Source organism: Labrus mixtus, chromosome 16 (assembly GCF_963584025.1).
Source record: "Labrus mixtus chromosome 16, fLabMix1.1, whole genome shotgun sequence".
NCBI lineage: Eukaryota > Metazoa > Chordata > Actinopteri > Labriformes > Labridae > Labrus > Labrus mixtus.
This window is the reverse complement of record NC_083627.1, coordinates 14,557,950-14,576,139: the sequence shown is the minus strand read 5'-3', so window position 1 is coordinate 14,576,139 and position 18,190 is coordinate 14,557,950. Positions and strand designations below refer to the sequence as shown.

General features: G+C 41.9%; 1 protein-coding gene across 5 annotated transcripts in view; it reads right to left on the bottom strand.

The window, feature by feature from the left end:
- Window positions 1-18,190, bottom strand: part of LOC132991017 (triple functional domain protein-like) — a 77,693-nt gene that overhangs the window by 4,902 nt on the left and 54,601 nt on the right. The window contains exons 26-58 of one of the 5 annotated variants that reach the window (XM_061059571.1): window positions 18,054-18,169; window positions 17,175-17,241; window positions 16,929-17,038; window positions 16,601-16,670; window positions 16,406-16,495; window positions 16,224-16,316; window positions 16,021-16,132; window positions 15,697-15,887; window positions 15,300-15,401; window positions 13,483-13,512; window positions 11,728-11,870; window positions 11,490-11,589; window positions 11,118-11,361; window positions 10,918-11,025; window positions 10,390-10,583; window positions 10,121-10,291; window positions 6,939-7,034; window positions 6,430-6,578; window positions 6,252-6,318; window positions 5,860-5,963; window positions 5,702-5,771; window positions 5,531-5,620; window positions 5,331-5,423; window positions 5,087-5,137; window positions 4,833-4,910; window positions 4,203-4,394; window positions 3,375-3,555; window positions 2,986-3,246; window positions 2,383-2,891; window positions 1,292-1,539; window positions 465-606; window positions 331-358; window positions 83-245 (exon numbers count right to left, since the gene is read on the bottom strand). In XM_061059571.1, the coding sequence (XP_060915554.1) occupies window positions 83-245; window positions 331-358; window positions 465-606; window positions 1,292-1,539; window positions 2,383-2,891; window positions 2,986-3,246; window positions 3,375-3,555; window positions 4,203-4,394; window positions 4,833-4,910; window positions 5,087-5,137; window positions 5,331-5,423; window positions 5,531-5,620; window positions 5,702-5,771; window positions 5,860-5,963; window positions 6,252-6,318; window positions 6,430-6,578; window positions 6,939-7,034; window positions 10,121-10,291; window positions 10,390-10,583; window positions 10,918-11,025; window positions 11,118-11,361; window positions 11,490-11,589; window positions 11,728-11,870; window positions 13,483-13,512; window positions 15,300-15,401; window positions 15,697-15,887; window positions 16,021-16,132; window positions 16,224-16,316; window positions 16,406-16,495; window positions 16,601-16,670; window positions 16,929-17,038; window positions 17,175-17,241; window positions 18,054-18,169 (4,463 nt within the window). The remainder of the gene's footprint in view (window positions 1-82; window positions 246-330; window positions 359-464; window positions 607-1,291; window positions 1,540-2,382; window positions 2,892-2,985; window positions 3,247-3,374; window positions 3,556-4,202; window positions 4,395-4,832; window positions 4,911-5,086; window positions 5,138-5,330; window positions 5,424-5,530; window positions 5,621-5,701; window positions 5,772-5,859; window positions 5,964-6,251; window positions 6,319-6,429; window positions 6,579-6,938; window positions 7,035-10,120; window positions 10,292-10,389; window positions 10,584-10,917; window positions 11,026-11,117; window positions 11,362-11,489; window positions 11,590-11,727; window positions 11,871-13,482; window positions 13,513-15,299; window positions 15,402-15,696; window positions 15,888-16,020; window positions 16,133-16,223; window positions 16,317-16,405; window positions 16,496-16,600; window positions 16,671-16,928; window positions 17,039-17,174; window positions 17,242-18,053; window positions 18,170-18,190) is intronic. The other 4 variants (XM_061059572.1, XM_061059573.1, XM_061059574.1 and 1 more) reach the window with 4 other exon arrangements.

The following is an 18,190-nucleotide window of genomic DNA, read 5'->3' as shown; positions in this document are numbered from 1 at the left end:
TGTGCTATTTGCTATATTTCTTAAATAATACAAAACACACCCCTTTTTGTCACTGTGGTTAAACCCGTCTATGTCCTCTTACCTGTAGGTGGTGCTGAAGTGTCCGTTGTTGGTAAGGTTGCTCTGGTTGGGTCCTTTCCAGGTGACGGATGCCCGGGGTCGCCCACAAACCTTACACCTCAGGGTGACGCTCTCTCCGTTGTCACAGGTCACATCACTCAGAGGTACAAGGAACTCTGGGGGAACTGGAAGAGGAAGGACTGATGTTCAATTCCTGTCATATTCTTTCATTTTTGCAATAACAAAAAACAAAAACAAAGTAACATTTACCATCATAGATGTAGTTTGGATTTAGAAGCTGAAAAAAATGGAAAAATCCCATTAGGTCAAAGAATACATCATGGTGCACAAGTTTCATTAAGTAGAAGCAGAAGATTTTTTTTTTTAAATACTGTTAATCTCACCTTTACAGAAACTTTATTGGCCAGGCTGTCTCTGGACTTCCTGTAACCGTTTTCCAGCTTGCTCTCTTTCTTTGCCTCCTTCTCCTTTTTCTCGGATTTTTTACGGATGCGCAGGGACGTGTGCCAGGATGAAGACTTCCTACTAGAACAACAAAATGTATCAAATCAATGTCAACTAAGCAAAGCAGTGAGAGACTTGGATTTAGCTTTACAGCATAATACTCAATGAGATACCTTGTTGAACTTACATTGTGTTGTTTAGGGAATATTTTAGGGAGATGTTTAAAATAAAGAGTTCAGGAAAACTCCCAAACAATTATGTGGATGAATCTTAGGTATAGATTTGAGACACCTGATAATGACTAGAGGTGTAATGACTAAAGCCTGGCTCACACTGCAGGATAATCGTGGGCGATTTGAGGTCCGGTTCTTCCTTCCCGACAATCGCAGGGTCGCTGCCGACTTAAGGCTGCTCAGAACCGATTATCTGTCGGATTATCTTGTAGTGAGTGGTACAAAGATCCAATCTTATTTCAAACATGTTTGATATTTAGAACTCTCACTGAAGAATATACAACCCATCTCCCCAGTCTTTTCTTCACCCAAAACTTTTTGAATTCTTTTATGTGTTTTCCTCTGCACAAAGCATTATAATCACAAATGAAATCATCTCTTATTGATTGGCAGGCCACAGAACTGAACAGAATAAAAATTGCTTTGTGGCAGACTTTGTGATGTCAGACACTCGTGTACTTTTGTAAAAAAATCAAACAAATAAAAAATAAACTTGTGATTTAAACCTCTAATCATTTCTTAATAATACTTACTTGATGGTTCCCTCGGGACAATCGGGGATGATGGCTGAGGTGTGTCCGAGCACAAAACCGGGGATCCAGCCCTCGGCGGCGGGGCCCTGCTCAGTCGCTGCCCTGAAAACCAGGAACATGTTTTGCTGGTTGCTGGCCAAGATCTGGACCACCTCGCCCTGATTAACGCTGATTTCATCCTCCTTCACGGCCATGTAGTCCTGGGTCACCAACATGGTGGATACGCTACTGCTGCTGCTACTTTCACTCTGCAGCACAGGGACAAACAGAGGACATTTTAGAACACCTTCACAGTGTTTCATTGTAAGTTACATTTCAAATCGAAATTTAAACACTTGTGGATTTACTTTGAATTTGCCACTTTCTTCTAAATATGTTTATAATTATACTTCAGAGGTGAAAGAAAATGTCAAAGCAGAAAACAAACACTAGAAAAGCTATTCGATTACTGACTCCTTGATACAGTCTTCAGAAATGATAAGAATAAATTACAAGAAAGAGTGAAAAACAGTGATTAGTTATTTCATTATTGAAAAGACAACAAAAAAGATCTGAACAAAGAGGGGCAGGAAAAGTTGGAGAGACTCGTCTTTGCTCTGCCACGCACGTCAAAGACAAGGAATGTTAGGCTGAATGAGAGGATCTCGTTTGAGTACATTTGTAGGCGACCCACAAACGTAAGGGGTTAGTTGCAGGAAAGTAGGTTTCAGTAACACACCATGAAGACAGCAGGAAGTGAAAGACGGCCAGGAGGAAGTCAGGTGTTAGTACAAGCTAACGTAAGAGTCAGAAATGTAGAGACAGCCTCAAAGGGAGTCTCTGAAGAGCTGATTTAGTTCCGCTAGTGAGGTTTTGAATCTTGAAACATGTTGACAGTGGAAACATTTGAAAAAGATTGTCTTTAGAAATGACCTAAAGCCAGAGAAGATGATGTTGAAGAGCAGTGAAGGTTGTCAGAGATGCGTAGTAGGGGACAGATTAGTAGAGCTGGCTGCAGCAGGACAGAAGACAGCAGGCAGACAGGACAGACCAGACCTCCTTCTGCCTCTGTGTTAGTCAGTGCTGTTCTGGGCAGCAGGTAATAGTCTTACCCCGTTACTCTGGGTGGACTGGATGGACTGCTCACTGGCCGATGAGCATGTACTCATGCGGTCGGCTTCCTTGCTGTGCGTGGAGTGTCTGTGGGACTGGCTCCCAGATCCAGAGCCCGTCTGGATCTGGTTTGAATTCTGACGGACTGGAGTCTCTCCTGCCTCCCCCGGGAAGGTGAATGAGCCAGGCCGGCTGGCTGGAGAGCCTGGCATGGAGCTCCAGAATCCTGATCCAGACTTCTGGCCTGGACTGGGAGGGGGAGGAGGAAGGCCATCTTTGCCAAAGGCAGGCGTGGCCAAAGGGGTGGCCATAGGGGACACGGCTCCTGGCCGTGGTTTGGAAGTGGGTGTCGAGGGCATGGGCCCAACTGTGGCACGGGGAATAGGGGATACAGCACTGGCAGGGGTGGGGGGCTGTGCTTGGTCCTCTGGGGTCTGGAAGGGGCGCTTGCCCTGTGGGCTACCCCCTGGAGGCAGTTGGGGAGGAGGAACAGGACAGGGGGACGAACCTAGATCATAAGTGAGTAAAACTCAAAACTCAATCACATTTGCCGTTTTGCTGTTCAAACCAATTTCACACAAACACTGATAGATGTTTCATACCTGACATCTTGCTGGGGCCATCGGGGTCGGCCCCGGGATGATGGCGTAGGGGTTGGGGCAGACGGGAGGGCTGGGGAATCCTGGATGGTCGACGAGATCCACCCTGGGGTCCTGAAGGGACAGCACTACTCTGGGAGCTACAACCTGCCACTCCAAGAGGAGCACTACTGCTGCTTCCACCCGGAGCTCCCAGGCTGGGCCCACATGACCCACCACTGGCCCCCACATGGTTCCTCTGATATTCTATTGGTGAAGTTAGAGCTGTCGTAAGGTACAAAAGAGACGAGGGTGGCCATGTTGCAAATGGTATCTTCTCTAAAACTAATCGTCTGTGCGTGTGTGTGTGTGTGTGTGTGTGTGTGTGTGTGTGTGTGTGTAACTGGCCTTACCGTTGAGGAAATTGAGTTGGCTCTCGAGTATCTGGCCTATCTGAAGGGTCCAGACCTCACGCACCCCTTGGTGTGACGAGTGAAGCACAAAGGACTCCACGGTGCTGTTTGTCGACCGGGAAGTGAGAATGAACTTGCAGGGATCCCCTTCAACGTCCTCCTCTAGACCCAAACAGCTCACCTGTGCAAAACGAAACAGAAGTGTGGATTACATTTCATTATATATTTCTGTGTTTAGTTAGAACTGAGCTTTCAATACTGTATCTATTGGTACATGAATTCTTCCTGCCTTGCTCTTTGTATAATGACAAAGGTTCTTAAGTCAGAACATGGTAAACATTGTGTCTTATTTATCTTTCTACAAAATCCCATAAAGGACATCAGGGGAGCAGCAGCCACAGTTTTAGCTAATTACTTCTAATTATATTGAATAACAAAGAGTTGAACCTTTTATGGTAGTATTAATGACAGAATCCCAAAGTAACGTATCATTAAACAGTTTCATTATTAAATCCAAACAAAACCTTTTCCTATCTTTGGTATTTCTTGGAACTAAAAGACAACTACCCACAAAAAGTTTGCTTAAACCAGTTGACGATAACTTAAAGAAAAGGCTCCAATAGAACTGAAACCTGTGAAACATGACATTCCTAGTGGTTCGCTTGAATACGAATCCATGTTTCACAGGTTTCAGTTTCTCCACCAGAGGGCGCTAAAGGCCTTTTTTTTTTTTTTTCTGCTAGCTATTCACACACCCTTATTTCCACTGGCCTTCCCTGATAATGTATTTGCTCATCCTTGCACCACATAGTCTGCATGTTTTGTTACCTTGATGCTGTTTTTGTAGAGGAAGCCTGGCAAAGAGAAACCTTTCTTCTTGTCAAGGGGCTCGCTGAAGATGACCATCTGCTCAAACAAAAAGACTCTCCTCTCCTTCATCCGGCCAAGCAGGCTGCCCTCAGGGTCACACACCATGAACGTGTCCTGCAACAAAAGGCGGCCCTGAGCCACGATCTTCCCCTGGGGGGGAGACAAGAAAAAGATGGAAATGGGGGAAATCAGTTGTAGAAATAAAGGGAGGGATGGCATTACAGGCAAATTATGTGATGTGAGAGATTTTCTGTTAGTAAGAAGGGGGCGGCTGAGGCTCAGTCATATTTCAACTGGAAGGTAGTGGGTTTGATCCCAAGCTACTGAGTCATTGGGCAAGACACTTAATAGCTCCTGCTGCTATGTCAGCAGCATGTGAATGGAGTAGTACTGTTAGGTGGTTGGGCACTTTTACATTGGAGCCTCTGCTATGTAGCACATCACACCACATTCACATTGTGTCGATGTGTTGTGAACGTAGTCTCCTAAACTAGTCCAAGTCTCTTTACCATTTAAGGAAACAGGCTGTGAAGAGTGTGCTGTGTTGATGAGTGCTTTGTTTTGATTTAATGCAGCGTGATTTCTTACATCGAATCCTTGAAGCCGGCCGACATTCATCATGTCATTACACCTTTTTGGCACGATGCACATGACCTCCACTGCTTTCTGTAAAAAAAAAATTAAAAAAATGAAAAGAAGGTTAATAGGGTAGCTCAAAACGTCTGTCGTACTTTTAAGCAAGTCAAAAGCAATCTATCATTCATTGGATTCAAAGGGGCTTGATTGGCATGGGAAACAAACAAATTGCCAAAGAGAAAGTGAAAATAAAATCATTATCTTACCTCCAACTCCACAGACTCCTGCCCAGCCTTTTTAGAGTGTTTCAGGAAATCCTATGACAGGGAAAAACAATCAACTCAACTATTTACACTTTCTTCATATGAATGTAAGTTGTATTAAGTAGATATTTAAGAAAAGCAGATAGTGAAAGTGATGTTATGTATTAAGATGGAAGTTCTAGAAATAAGATTGCATACAGGTGAGTTACAGCTCTAGCACCCTCTGTTGTTAAGTAGACGGACCGACCTTAAGTAGCAACTGGTATTTCATGATCCTCTGGACTGGTTTGATGAGCAGGTCTGTGATCTGCAGTCTGTGTCCCAGCCGCTGCTTCAGGTCCTACAGTACAAAAAGGTCAGAGTTACTTTAAAGGCCTCAGATTAAGGTTTGTAGGTATCTGATGTGTCTTGGGGTGAAATTTAAAAAAAATGGTTGTATCTTCATACCTCGAAGTAGGTGTCGATGTACTCTGAGACGACGTGCTCCGACTTGGGCTTGTTTTGACAGTACACCACGTACATGTTGAGTCTCCGCTCCTGCATACAACAAGAACAAGATGTAGTGTCGAAAAAACTATTTTCAAATCAGAAGAAGCTGGAAATTCAAGGTGGACAAACCTGTTTGAGAAAGAGTGGTCCCAGTCTGTCGGGGTCCTCCAGACATTTCTCCAACTCTCCAAGAAAGAAACTGTACGAGACAAAAACCGAAGACGAGCGGTAAGTGACTGCACAATCAGACAATCTGCACAGGATAAACTCGTGCACTTTCCACATACTCTCTGTGCCAGTCGTAGATCTGATGGATGTTTCCAAAAACTATTTTGTCTTTTCCTTTCATGTCGTCAGGGACACCCTCCTCCTTCATCCGGCTCATGTAGCCCTTATGATGCAGACACACATATGAATCAAAAAAAAAATTTGCAACAGGGAGTCTGTGAGCAAAACACATTTTAGTTATTTCAGTGACATTTTAATATAATATATAGATTAAATAAGATGTACTTCTATCAGAAACAAATCAGCTGGAGTTACTTCATGGGATTATCAAAGAATACAGACATACCAACATGTTCAAAAATAACATCATAAAAAACCTATATTGTTCCAGATCCTTCACGCAGTTCAATAATGTACAACCAAATGAGCAGCTCATAAAACATGTACTCACCTCCACCACTAGGCCCAGGTCTCTTACATAATCTCTCTCCGTCTCCACCAACTCCAGCAGAATGAAGCTACAGCAACGAGGAAACAGACGTCAAGTTAAAATTCAAGAACATAGTAAAAAAAAACAACAAGAATTCTCAGAACACCTGGTTGCATTTGTGAGACAAAAGCAGACATACTGTCTTTTCTTGAGGACGCTGGTCCTGCGTTCGTCCATCTCTTCCATCGGGGAGGACGAGGAGAGGAGGGAGTTGTCAGAGGGGTTGAAGGAAGGGGAGCTGCTGTCCCCCCGTTCTACCGACAGCGAGCTGGGTCTGTCCTCCAAAGCCTGCACCAGAGAAGAGCAGAATATAAACTGAAGAATGGGAAAGAGAGCACACAAATGGCCAATAGTCTGCATGTTTCAAAGGGGAGCGAGAGGACACACTAAATCCCCTGATTTGCACACATGAAGTTGACTCAATGAGACTGAAGTATGTATATGTAAACATCTTTAGCCATTCACATGCTAATGAGCCACAAGATAAGCACCTTGTTAAAACACAGAAAGGATGTGAGAATGCAGTATAACACCATATTCAGCTACATTAAATGTCTTTGAGCCACACTCAGGTGATCTAAGATAAATCAAACTGATAAGATAAAAAAAAAAGTGATGCATTCATTTCAGTGCACTCCTGTCTCCTACCATCTTGCTTTTGACCAGCTCCTCGATGGCGCTCACCAACTCTGCAGCACTGGGCGTCTCTGAACTGGATGGACGGACTGACAGACGCGAAGAGGTCTGGATAATGACACAGATTAAAGGGTTGAGGGGGGGGGGGGAAAGAGTATTAGAAGTGGATTATGCATACAGTGGAAACACATATTTCTGCTGACTGGTGTCAGTTCAGCTTTTCTTAGAATATAGTGGAGTTTGAAGTAATCAGACAATATTATAACTGATACAAAGCTCTACTTTCTTTAAGTTAAGCTTGTTAACAACAGTTCTTTAATCTCAACAATAGATAATGAATACTTCTTAATTATTTAACATAAACGTTTCCAGGCCATGAAACCCACGTGTGTGCACCCACATGTGATTGAAAAAAAAAAAAATGGAAAGATAAAGATAAAGCTAAATATTAGTTTATGGTCCAAGGTCATGACTAAGATTTGGTTCAGTTATTAAGATTTGTTTTAGTTACTTGAGTGATTAATGACTTTGTGAAAAGTGTTGATCGTTCAATGCTGTAACTATGAGTGGGATCCAAAAAGAAGGAAGTGAAAAGGAATAGTAAATGAATGAAAGTTATTTAAGATAAATGAAAAGTTAAAAACTCCAGGCTGAAAGTGGAAGTGACCAAAAAAAAAAAGATATGGGAAAAAATTATTCAGTATAAAGAAAATGGAGGTTTGTGGGGGGAAAAGTTATTGAATTGATGTTTGAGATGTTTCAGTTGTTCTCTGAGGTGATGAACAGCCTTTAAAGAAAAAAAAGGATGCTAACACAACAAGAAAGAAAAAGGTAAATGTATGTATATACAGTTGAGGAGACTCTCACCCTTGCTGTGCTGTGCTTCAAGACTTTCCCCAATTAGGAATCTGGGTGAGGCTGTGTGCCCTTCTGGCCTCGCCAGCATTTAGAGATGCCAATTACTCGCATGGTTAATGAGGTTAACGCACAGAGGGTAAAAGGGAGATGAGGACGAGCGAGCAGGGTGGGTGAGGGAGGGGGTTGGAGGGTGATGGGAACAAGAGGGCTTTTGAATTTACACCTCAGTGTGGGCTCACATTCAGATTATCATCCAGGGGGAGGGGGAGGGGGGCTGCTTGCTCAGCTGACAGAGAATCCTACAGACGTTACTCTTTTGTATTGATATGGGAACTTTTTGAAACGTCACATAGCAATCGACCTTTTCCCACTCTATGACGGATAAACATGCAGAGAAACATTTGAAGTCTTGTGTTATTCAAACAGGCTCAAGGCAAAGCAAAATACAAAAGTTGATGTCTATTCAAGAAATCCGGTCTGCACTAACACTGGCAGACAGCACCTTAACAATTCCCTCTAGTTAAAGAGATACATGCATCCTCCTCTTTTTTCAACATTTTCACGTACTGTCTTCAGTTATTTGCCACGGGACTCTGCATTAAAGTTGTTTTTGTTGTAGAGACGGCAGAAAGCGCAAGTCAATTTGAGGGCATAAAAAATGGAAGTAAGGAAAAGTTCTGCTCAAAGAAATGCAGGAAGGTTTAAAGTGAGTTCAGAAACCATATAAAAGTTAGGAAGAGTGACTTGTAGAGGTAAGAAAAATGTGTCAATGTAAGAAACCTAATTCTAAAGCTGCTAACTTCATTTCAGTTCAATCTAAAAACTGGTGCAGAAACGAAAGAAAAAAGCCTTTAGCAAGGAGCATTTAAAGCTGAAGAGAGGGGGGAAAAAAGAGAGCTTTGAAGAACTGAGGCAAGAGACGGAGGGGGAAAAAAACGGGGCATTTCAGATGGAGAGGTATGGAAACTGAGACAAAGCAAAGACAGGACATAAATCAAGGTAATGCTACAGTATGGCAAACAGTAAACGATACAACCAGGAAACAAAACAAAAGAGAAAAAAGAAATTAGTGTCAGAGAGGAGTCACCACTTTTATTGAGGAGGAGACTTGGCGTGCCTGAAATGTTTCATTGCTTTTCTGCTTCAGAACAGAAGAGAAAAATTTGATGCAGCATGCCGAGATCAAATGTTATGCATAACAGAAACTAAAGAGTCACTTGAAACTGTGTCAGGAAATGCCCTTTTTAAGAAACGTGAGAGACTGAAATGAGAGAAACGTAACCTACAACCACTAAGAAGCATAAGAGCAATGATGAGGAAGAGAACCAGAGTAGAACATGTATCAGTAGACTTTCATTTTAATATATGGAGCTTTTTTTAACCTCAGGGGGGCAAACTTGTTCCTAAATTCAAAAATACAAAATGTATAATCTTATGGAAATTAACTCTTGCAGTATAACCTCTTCAAACTCTGACCATCTTGGTTAAATAGTTCAAGTCACTAATATCCTGTAACATTTCTTACTCCTAACATATGAACACCTAGAGCTGTCTCCCATCCTACTGTTAACTCTCAGAAATGGCTTCCACAGTAAAACCTGAAAGAGTTAATAAGACTAACCTTCCTACACTCAAAGGAGTTTAATAGTTGGCTTATTATTTTTAAAGAAATGCTTATAGTATGCAGAAAACACTGCTAACATCATATGTTTCTGTAGTAGAAGGGATAAAACATTATACTACTGTCTCCACAAAGCTGTAAAAATAGAGTCGTCCTCTGGGGACTCTTTGAAATAGGACTGGAAGAAAGGTGGCTACATTTAATATCAGCTAACTCATGAAAAAAACCCTATATTCACAAGGTGGACAAAGTAACGAGTCAGAGGCTTCAAAATCCTACGAGTAAAATTCAGAGAAGCAAACAGAATTTGGTCTTTTGAATTTACTGCATGATGGTTTTACAGTTTTCTCAGAGATTACTCCTTTCTCTTTGAAAATTCTTATTCTTAACCGTTTCCCTACCACTACAAAGAAGACAAAAAGACCACAAAAATCATAACAATTTAGTTAATTTGCCATTTTGTATCTTCCCTGATAGCATACATGCTCATCAATATATACATTCTTCTTGGCATATTCCAAACAGCAGGATTAAACTTGTGATCTTCAATTTAAATAAACTTGTAATAAGTTTGTGTCCCCGTCCCAAATCATGTATTCTGTCACTCCTAAAGTCCCCTCTCCTCTTCTGCTCATCCTCTTTCCCTGACTCTGTCCTATTTCCCTGACCCCTCCTCTCTCTTCTGTCCCCACTGCTACCTCCTCCCTCTCCTCACCTTGTCGTCCTGTGAGTCCGGCTGCAGCAGGCTGTGCTGCTGGATGGCCATGGGTGGAGGCAGAGGTACAGAGTCAGCTCCCTCCTCCCCCTCCTCCTCTCCGCAGCTCTGCATCCCTGAAGAGCTGGACTTTGACAATGTGCCGCTGGACAATCCCTCATTGCGAACCCTCTGCAAACACAAGCACAGAAGTTGAGACGAATTCATGATCAATGATTGAACCGCTCAATCAAGAGTGCATCATTTGAGATATTTTGTAGTCCGCCGACCTCCTCCACAGTCTCGTCCTGAGGAGTAGCAGCACTGTCATCCGAGTCTTTCTGGGACCCCATCGTCATCTCCCCGCTCTTCCTTATGTCACGACTCTTCTTGTGTTTGTGGGCCAGTTTCTTCACATGGCCGTCTGCCTTGCCGCTGCTTAGCCGGCGCACTGGGCTAGTAAGCCACTTCCGCAGGGTGTTACCTTGAAAATCAGCCAAACACATAAAACTCAGTTTGCCTCTGTATGGAGGATTATTTAAAGCACGGAAAGTAAACTTCTTTTCAACTTTTACATTTAAGACTCTCTGCCAAGAACAACAGTTGATCTTCTTTTTCAAAGAAAGAAGAGTTCAGCACAATCAATTCTTAGTGCCAAAACGGGATATTGTACATTTTAAAACACCTAGAACCACCCACTCAAGAAGTAGCTGTACTTAACCGCAATATTTTTCTGGACAGCTGATAAAAAGAGCTTTTTTTTAAGTTTTCATGGGATGACGGAGAGTAGATAAAACAGACAGTATAGGTGACAATACCTGGTCGTTTAGGCCCTGGTGAGGTGTGGGAGCTAAGGCCGTGACCTGGCTGGAGCGTGGCAGATGACCCAGGCATGATGGAGTCATTGCTGCACACTGACAAAGTGTCTGTGAAGACAAAAGGATTTGATGGTTTAGGATTTGCTTTATGGCACAGTGTAACCACGAGAATCTAAACATTTCTTCAAATGCTCCAGCACCTTTGTGGTTGAAGATGCCCTCCATCTCCATAGATGACCTGGAGTGGGCGATGCAGAGCATGGCGCAGGGCACCAGACCCTCCATGGCAGGGGAACGATCGGTGGTCCTAACAAGGCACCAGTCTGGTCTTTCATGGCAGCGCTCCAGCACCTCCACTGTCTGACAGCGCCGTACGGTCAGCTCGTTGCTGTTGCTGGCCATGAAGTCATGGATCACCACGGTGAGTTCACAGCCACCGGAGAGCTGAGGGAGAAAGGATTGTCTTTATGATTCTGTTTGGGCAAAACTGGACGTTTTCTTCTAACTTCAGAACATGTGTGGTAAGGACACCAGTTCTAGTGATAGGTGTGTGTTTGGGTGTGTTGGCTGACCTTGTCACTGTCCAGTGTGTTTTGTGAAGTCCTGGATGCCAGAGAGATGGTGTCTGGTTGGCTGCTGCCTTCACCCTGACTGTCCAGGTCCTCTCCATCCCTGATCGAAACACACATGATCAATACAAGATGGAAATCTGTGTGAAAGTGATTTAATACTAACTAATCTCTCTTTCGCTTTGGAAAATCCACAGGAAATAAACTTAGGACTTCCAGTAATAGTAGATGTCACGCTCACCTTCGTCCCTTGTGGTGCTTCGCTGTGGTCGCTTTGGGAATATGAATGGGCTCCTTCAGCGCTCCTCTCAGGTGAATGGTGCGCTCCTGAATGACCTCCCTGATGTGTTTGATCCAGTCCTGCTTGTTCTCTATGCTCGACGCCTGTTATTGATGAGGAAGTGAACAAGTTCAAGAAGTCAAAAGCTGTGAGGAAATCAGCTTCCCTTGGAATTCTTGTTTCACTCTGTGTTTCGCACAAGTCTGAACTACTTCTTGTCATCTCTTATCAACCGAAGGAATCTTTCTGATAGATCAAATTTTACATGAGCCCAGTCAAGCAGTGCCTCCATGGAACATGATTTCCCAACGTGTTTTCAGCCACACCGCCAAAGCCCTCTCAGATCACCAATTTGATTATTTCCATGTGTACAGCGCCAATTCATGATTAATGTTATCTCAAGACACTTTACATGAAGAGCAGGTCTAAACCACTCTTTGATGATGAGCTCAAGTATTACTTCTCTGACACCATTTCTGCATTTGATCAGTTTGTTACTATGATGCTGTTGCATATGAACTGTCAGTGTTTGCTTCAGTTTGGATAGCACTTATAACACTTCGGGCACGGGCTTGACATAAATTTGAATAATCTTGAGCAACTTTAAGATATTGATATTTTATTTTCTCACTATGGACATTAGGCCGTTTATCTATTAGTCTTCTTTTAACTAGCATTAGTTATTGAAACTACATTGACCAGTTTCACTAATTCAACCAAATATGCACTCCTTACTTTACCCCAGATACTTTACCCAAATAGCAGAGCTGTGCAAAAGTTTTGTTCTAGGCTGGAGGTGGAGTCCATGGATGGAGAAACCAGGGGAAGGGAGGGTCTTTTTTTTTTTAACCAGAATCCAGCTTGTGACATCAGAAGTTGAGCAAATTTGAAACGGAGCATTTTTCTCTGTGTTGTAAGACTTATGCAGATCACAAGAAAAGGACTGGATGGGTTTATTTCACATTTTGTGGGTCAGTAGACACTCAGGTTACCCAAATATATGATTAAAAACACTGTAAAAGTGGATTTTCACAATATGTTCCCTTTAACTTTCTTTTTCCATTTTTTAAAGTTTCCTTTAGCCAACCTTTTTTTTAACTGTTTGTCAGTTACAGCTACCAATTACAACTATGTAATGTAATGTAATACCTATGACAATGACTTTCAAGCATTTTGCCATTTATACTTTATTTATAAATTAGGACAGTTTAGCGTTTATTAATTACTTTTAGCTAACTATTGGTTAATGGTAAATGGACTTGAACTTGTAGAGTGCTTTTCAAGTCTTCTGACTTCTGGAAGTACTTTTTACTTCAAGCATTTCTACATATCTGGTAGCTAAACTTACTATTTAGACTTCTCTTCTCACTTGCTCATCAGTTGTCATAAACTCTAAATTGTATCCGAAGTGTTCAGGTGTTACATCTAACTCTTTTCAGATTGAGAGATTAAACACTGTTTCCCACATGTCCCTTGACTACTTGAGCAGCGAATCCCAACTCGCTGCTCTCACAGTTAAGTTCACTATATAATCTTCCAGCCTCCCAGTTTTGGCACAAGTAGAAATTGGGTTTTTGCTTTGGCTCACACTCTTCTTTTTGCCATTATATAACCCTCGAAAGATTCTGTTCACGAAGAAGAGAGGACATGAAGTGTATGCGTTTCAGACTTGTGGGAAGTGGCTGAGGGCTGTGTTGTAGGATAGTTTGTACTCACCATCGCTCCGTGTTTGGATCCCTGACTTAGCTTTGAATTTAAAATATAAAATAGAGAATTTCACTGGTTTGGTTTAGAAGATGTACAGAACAATTTTTGACAAGGATAGACACAAACAACACTGATCATTTGCACTAACAGTTGACTGTTGGCCAATTAAATAAGCATATTGTAATAGTGTGAGTGTGTGTGTGAGCAAGAGAGGACACGTGTAGTTAGTAAAGAGACACTTCATTAACAATACACCACATGACTACTTCTCAGTGGTTAGTTTGGTATTTGACATGTGTTAAAAATGTTTAATGTTCAGAGTTTAACGTGTTAGGATTCATGCTGTTCCAAACTGCTGACACAAATCTGTATCCATCTGTGACTGTTTCCACAGGAAAACACAAGATGTCGGAAAAACTGGGCCAATAAAAATCCGCCCGCAGATCTAAATAAATTGAAGTCATATCTTTCTTATACAATGGCACTCAAACCATTAAAAAGTGTATTTTTCTGGTAGAGAAAGATGGCTCCTCGTCACTTCAATAAAGTGGCACAGAGCCAAGATGGGAGATAGTGGGCGTTAAGGGGTTGAAGTCAGTGTCAGCAGCGTTGGTGGAAGCATGTCAGCCCACAGAGAGAATTAGAGATACAAACATCCACAAAAAAAAAAAAACACAGCCCCAGATATACAAATGTGCCTGTGTTTGTTAAAAGATGGAATAAAGCAGAAACAGAGGCTGACAGACAGAGCGAGAGACAGAAGACAGAGAGAAAGACGTTTGATTTGAGAAAGACAAGGACTTCAAGGAGAAAGAGAAAAGCTGTGACTAAAGGAAGATTTTATTGGCCACCTTGAAGCTGCTCATGCAATGTAACAAGACATGAGAGAGGAAGGGTAAAAGAAGAAAGGTAGGAGAGGGTTCAATAGGACATCCAATATACTAATATGGATGTTTTTGTTATCATTTTAATATTTAAAGCTGTTGTATCTATATCTAAACAATTCATGTTCAGGGATGTGACTGGCATCAGACAACGAAGCAGGAAACCTGTCAGCAACCTTTCTGCAGCTGTAGGCTGAATACAAGAAGCCTGTGTGATGACTTTTAGTTATTATATAACATGATTAAGAATGCGATTGATTTCGGTTTATCTTTTGTTGGTGTTTTAACAGGATCTTGATTTTGATGAGGTTTTAGTGACAGACACAGAGCGTCCACATTACTATAGCAACTCATTTACTCCCTCCCCCATGCAAAAGAGAGAGAGAGAGAGAGACACAGATGCTGTGCTGCTGACTGAGTGCTTTGAGTTGCATAAACAAACAAATATTTTTCCTTTGGCTACCGAGCAGTGGACTTAAGAGACATCAAAGCTGGTTGAATTTGATCAAACTTTAATTAACACAAAGCCTTTTTGTGCATTTAGCTTGTCGCTAATGGCGTATCTCATTGTGAAGTTCATGAACAGCTTGCACATAAACACAAACAGCTAACATGGCTCACTGCTTTCAATTTCAAAGCATGTTTGGTTGAAGCTCAACATTAGCATTGATACCTGGAAATGAAAAGTATCATCACTCACTTTAGTCTGTGGATGTCCTGAAATTCTCATTTCCAAAATCAGCTTCCTACCTACTACTTTGATGATGTATTTTTAAGTATATTACTGATTCACGTGGGTCACCCCTTCATGTCAGAAAATCCTGAATTTATCCAGGAGAGTCACATCCCTGAATGTTACTATTTTGGGTTTAAGACTTTTCTTTCTAAGTCCAACACTAAATCAGATTTGAGAGGAAATAGATGAGTGGAAGTGTCTTTTACCTTGAGCACAATCTTGTTGTCAGAAGTTGGAGTGCGCCCCATCCACAGAGCAAACTTACAGGGGTCTCCTTCGACATGCTCCGTCACCCCCAGCTCTGACGTCTTGAAGGACAGAAGTTGAGAAGATGTCATCTCTAGACGGTTACAAGCTAACTACAGTATAATGGTTATTTGAAATACAAAGGCTGCTAAACTGTCTTGACTAATAATTTAAGTTAAGTTAAATGTAACAGTGTTTCGCTAAAATACAATCACTACAGTTGAGACACTGAGCACTAAAAAAGTCTAATGATGTCATCTAAAAATCTAACTTTTCTAAGGCCTGATTGTAAATAGTTCCTTATTCGGTTATTCAAATATACCTCCTTTGACACATTCCAAATAATGATACACTTACAAAGAGTTTGCTCTTGTAGATGTATTTGCTTCTGCCGTTCGAGTCCTTGACCTCCTTGCTGAAGACAAGAGACATTTCAAAGAGGAAGAGATGGCGCTCTCGACCTTTCCGGATCAGAGTCTTGGGATCCCAGACCTGGAATGACTCCTGGAGAATGAGCTCTCCCTGGGACTCAATGTTTTCATCAAAACCTGTAAGTATGGGATATAAAATTAGAGGAAAAAAACACATTGTGGGATTTGAGAGTTGTAATTTTAGTTTCTTGAAACAAACGAAACAGTGTGTGATTACAGCAACATTATTTATAAGCGTTGTGTTAATCACCTTCCAGCATTGACAGATGCATGGCGTCATTGGCTCTCTTAGGAACACTCAGCATCACCTCCAGGCCGTCTTTGATCTCACCTTTACCTTCTTCACAGCATGTCAGCAACTCCTACAATGGACAGACACACACACTTAAAACATGACAACCATGAAGTATGGGGACAGCCTCCACACCAGTGATACTCTTATCGTCAGGTTACCTTCAGCAGGAGCTGATACTTGGTTATTCTCTGCACAGGCTTGATCAGATATGAAGAGATGGAGTTGGCCAGTCGGTGCCTCTGTTGAATTTCCTGCAAGACAAGAAGAGTCATGTGATCAGATGCAAAAAAACCCCCCAAAAAAACCAATTTCAATTTAACTGCCATAGACAAATACATACATCAAAGTAGTTCCCAGCATGCTCCAGGATGAGCTGGGTGGAGTCAGGTTTGTTCTTACAGTAGTTCACATACATCTGGAACTTATCAGCCTACATGAAAGAAGAAAGTTGTTACAATGAAAAGGATATAAATAAAAGATGAATTGATTGGTGGGCTGGAGAAACAGCTTCAGCAGTGGAACAATTGATACGTACCCATGTGACAAAGCAATGACCCACATCCTCTGGAAGCTGCTCATATTTCTCCAACTCTTTGAGAAAGATGCTGAGAAAACAAATGATAAGAGATTGAAAAGTGGGTAACAACAAAGGCACACAAACTCTATAAAATGAACATTAATATTCCAAAATGAAAAATAAAACCACTTATCTCTAAAACATAGCAACTGAGGAATAACTTTAAACAGATATGAGAAACCTAGAGTACAGGACTCACGTCAGTCTGGTTTGACCCAGCTGTAACTGCTTACAAGCCTAGTTTGAATTATTTCAAAGAAATGTAAATACTTAATGATGTCCTTACTTATGGTGGAATTCATAGAGGTCCTGCATGTTTCCGAAGATGATGTGCTCCTTGTTGATGATTCCTGGAGGAATCTCCTCCACACCGCTCGTCATCTCCCACAGGTAGGTCTTCACGCAGAGAAGATTGAAAAAGGAACAACAAACCAAATCAAAAAAAAAATAAATTCTTTAACAGAGCCCTCAAATGTTGCACAACTCTGGCATGCAACAGGTTAACAGTGGTGGGTTGGAAAGTTGGACTTACATCCATGCACTCCCGCAGGTCTCGCACGTAGGCTTTTTCTGTCTGAATCAGCTCTGCCATGATGAACCTAGACTCACACAGACACACGCATACAATTAGCAGTTGTCATAGTGTCCTTATCCGCAGAATAATTAATCCCCAAGCCAAAAGCTCTGTATCATCCTTTCTGCTTCATCCATTTACTCTAATGAATAATGAAAGAGCTACAGACTATAAAACACGCTCATAAACCCGCCATGAATGCATGAACTCAAGCTCTCGGTTTGAGCTGCTCATGTGAAATGATGCAGCTTCCCCTCCCGTGTCCTACATGAATGTTAATTTGTTTTATTTAGCTTGAATTGTGTCTGCAGTTCTTGCGCTGAAGCAGCCAATAAATGGTGATGTGGGGGACAACGTCTACTATTTTTGTTGCGTGTGCTTAACTCACTGTTCTGTTAATGAGAACCACTTAAAACAATTGAGCAAGTCGGGTTCCCCGTTGACAAGGATACTAATGGGTCAAATAACTGAACATGTGACCTTCTGAAAACAGACCATCTGAGTAACCATAAGGCTGCTCTGCAGTGCAGTTTAGGCCTTTAGCTGATTATTCAATTTCTCGTCCTGAGGGGCAATAAAACATATTTCCAACAGGGGGGGAAAAAAAAAATCAGTAAAAGTGCTGACTTGCTACTTTTTCTTTGGTATAGCACATACTACTTTGTCTATGGAGGCCAGATTCTTCACAGTTTTGTTACGCAAAACCTGATTTGATATTTAAATCTGGAAAATGATGTAGACCGTGTGTGTTTTTCGGAAAAGTTGTTCTTCACATATAAAACCTGCTTAACCTGTTTTTCTAACAGCTAACAGTAAAAACAGAAAGCAGTGACTTACTCTTTTCTGCGCGCTGACTTGCGTTTCTCCTCATTCAGCTCGTGAGCGGCATCACGCAGCTTGACCTCTGATCCTGGAGCCGTGGCTGGGATGATGTCCAACTGCAGATCCTTACTCTGCGTCAGACAGAGGCCACG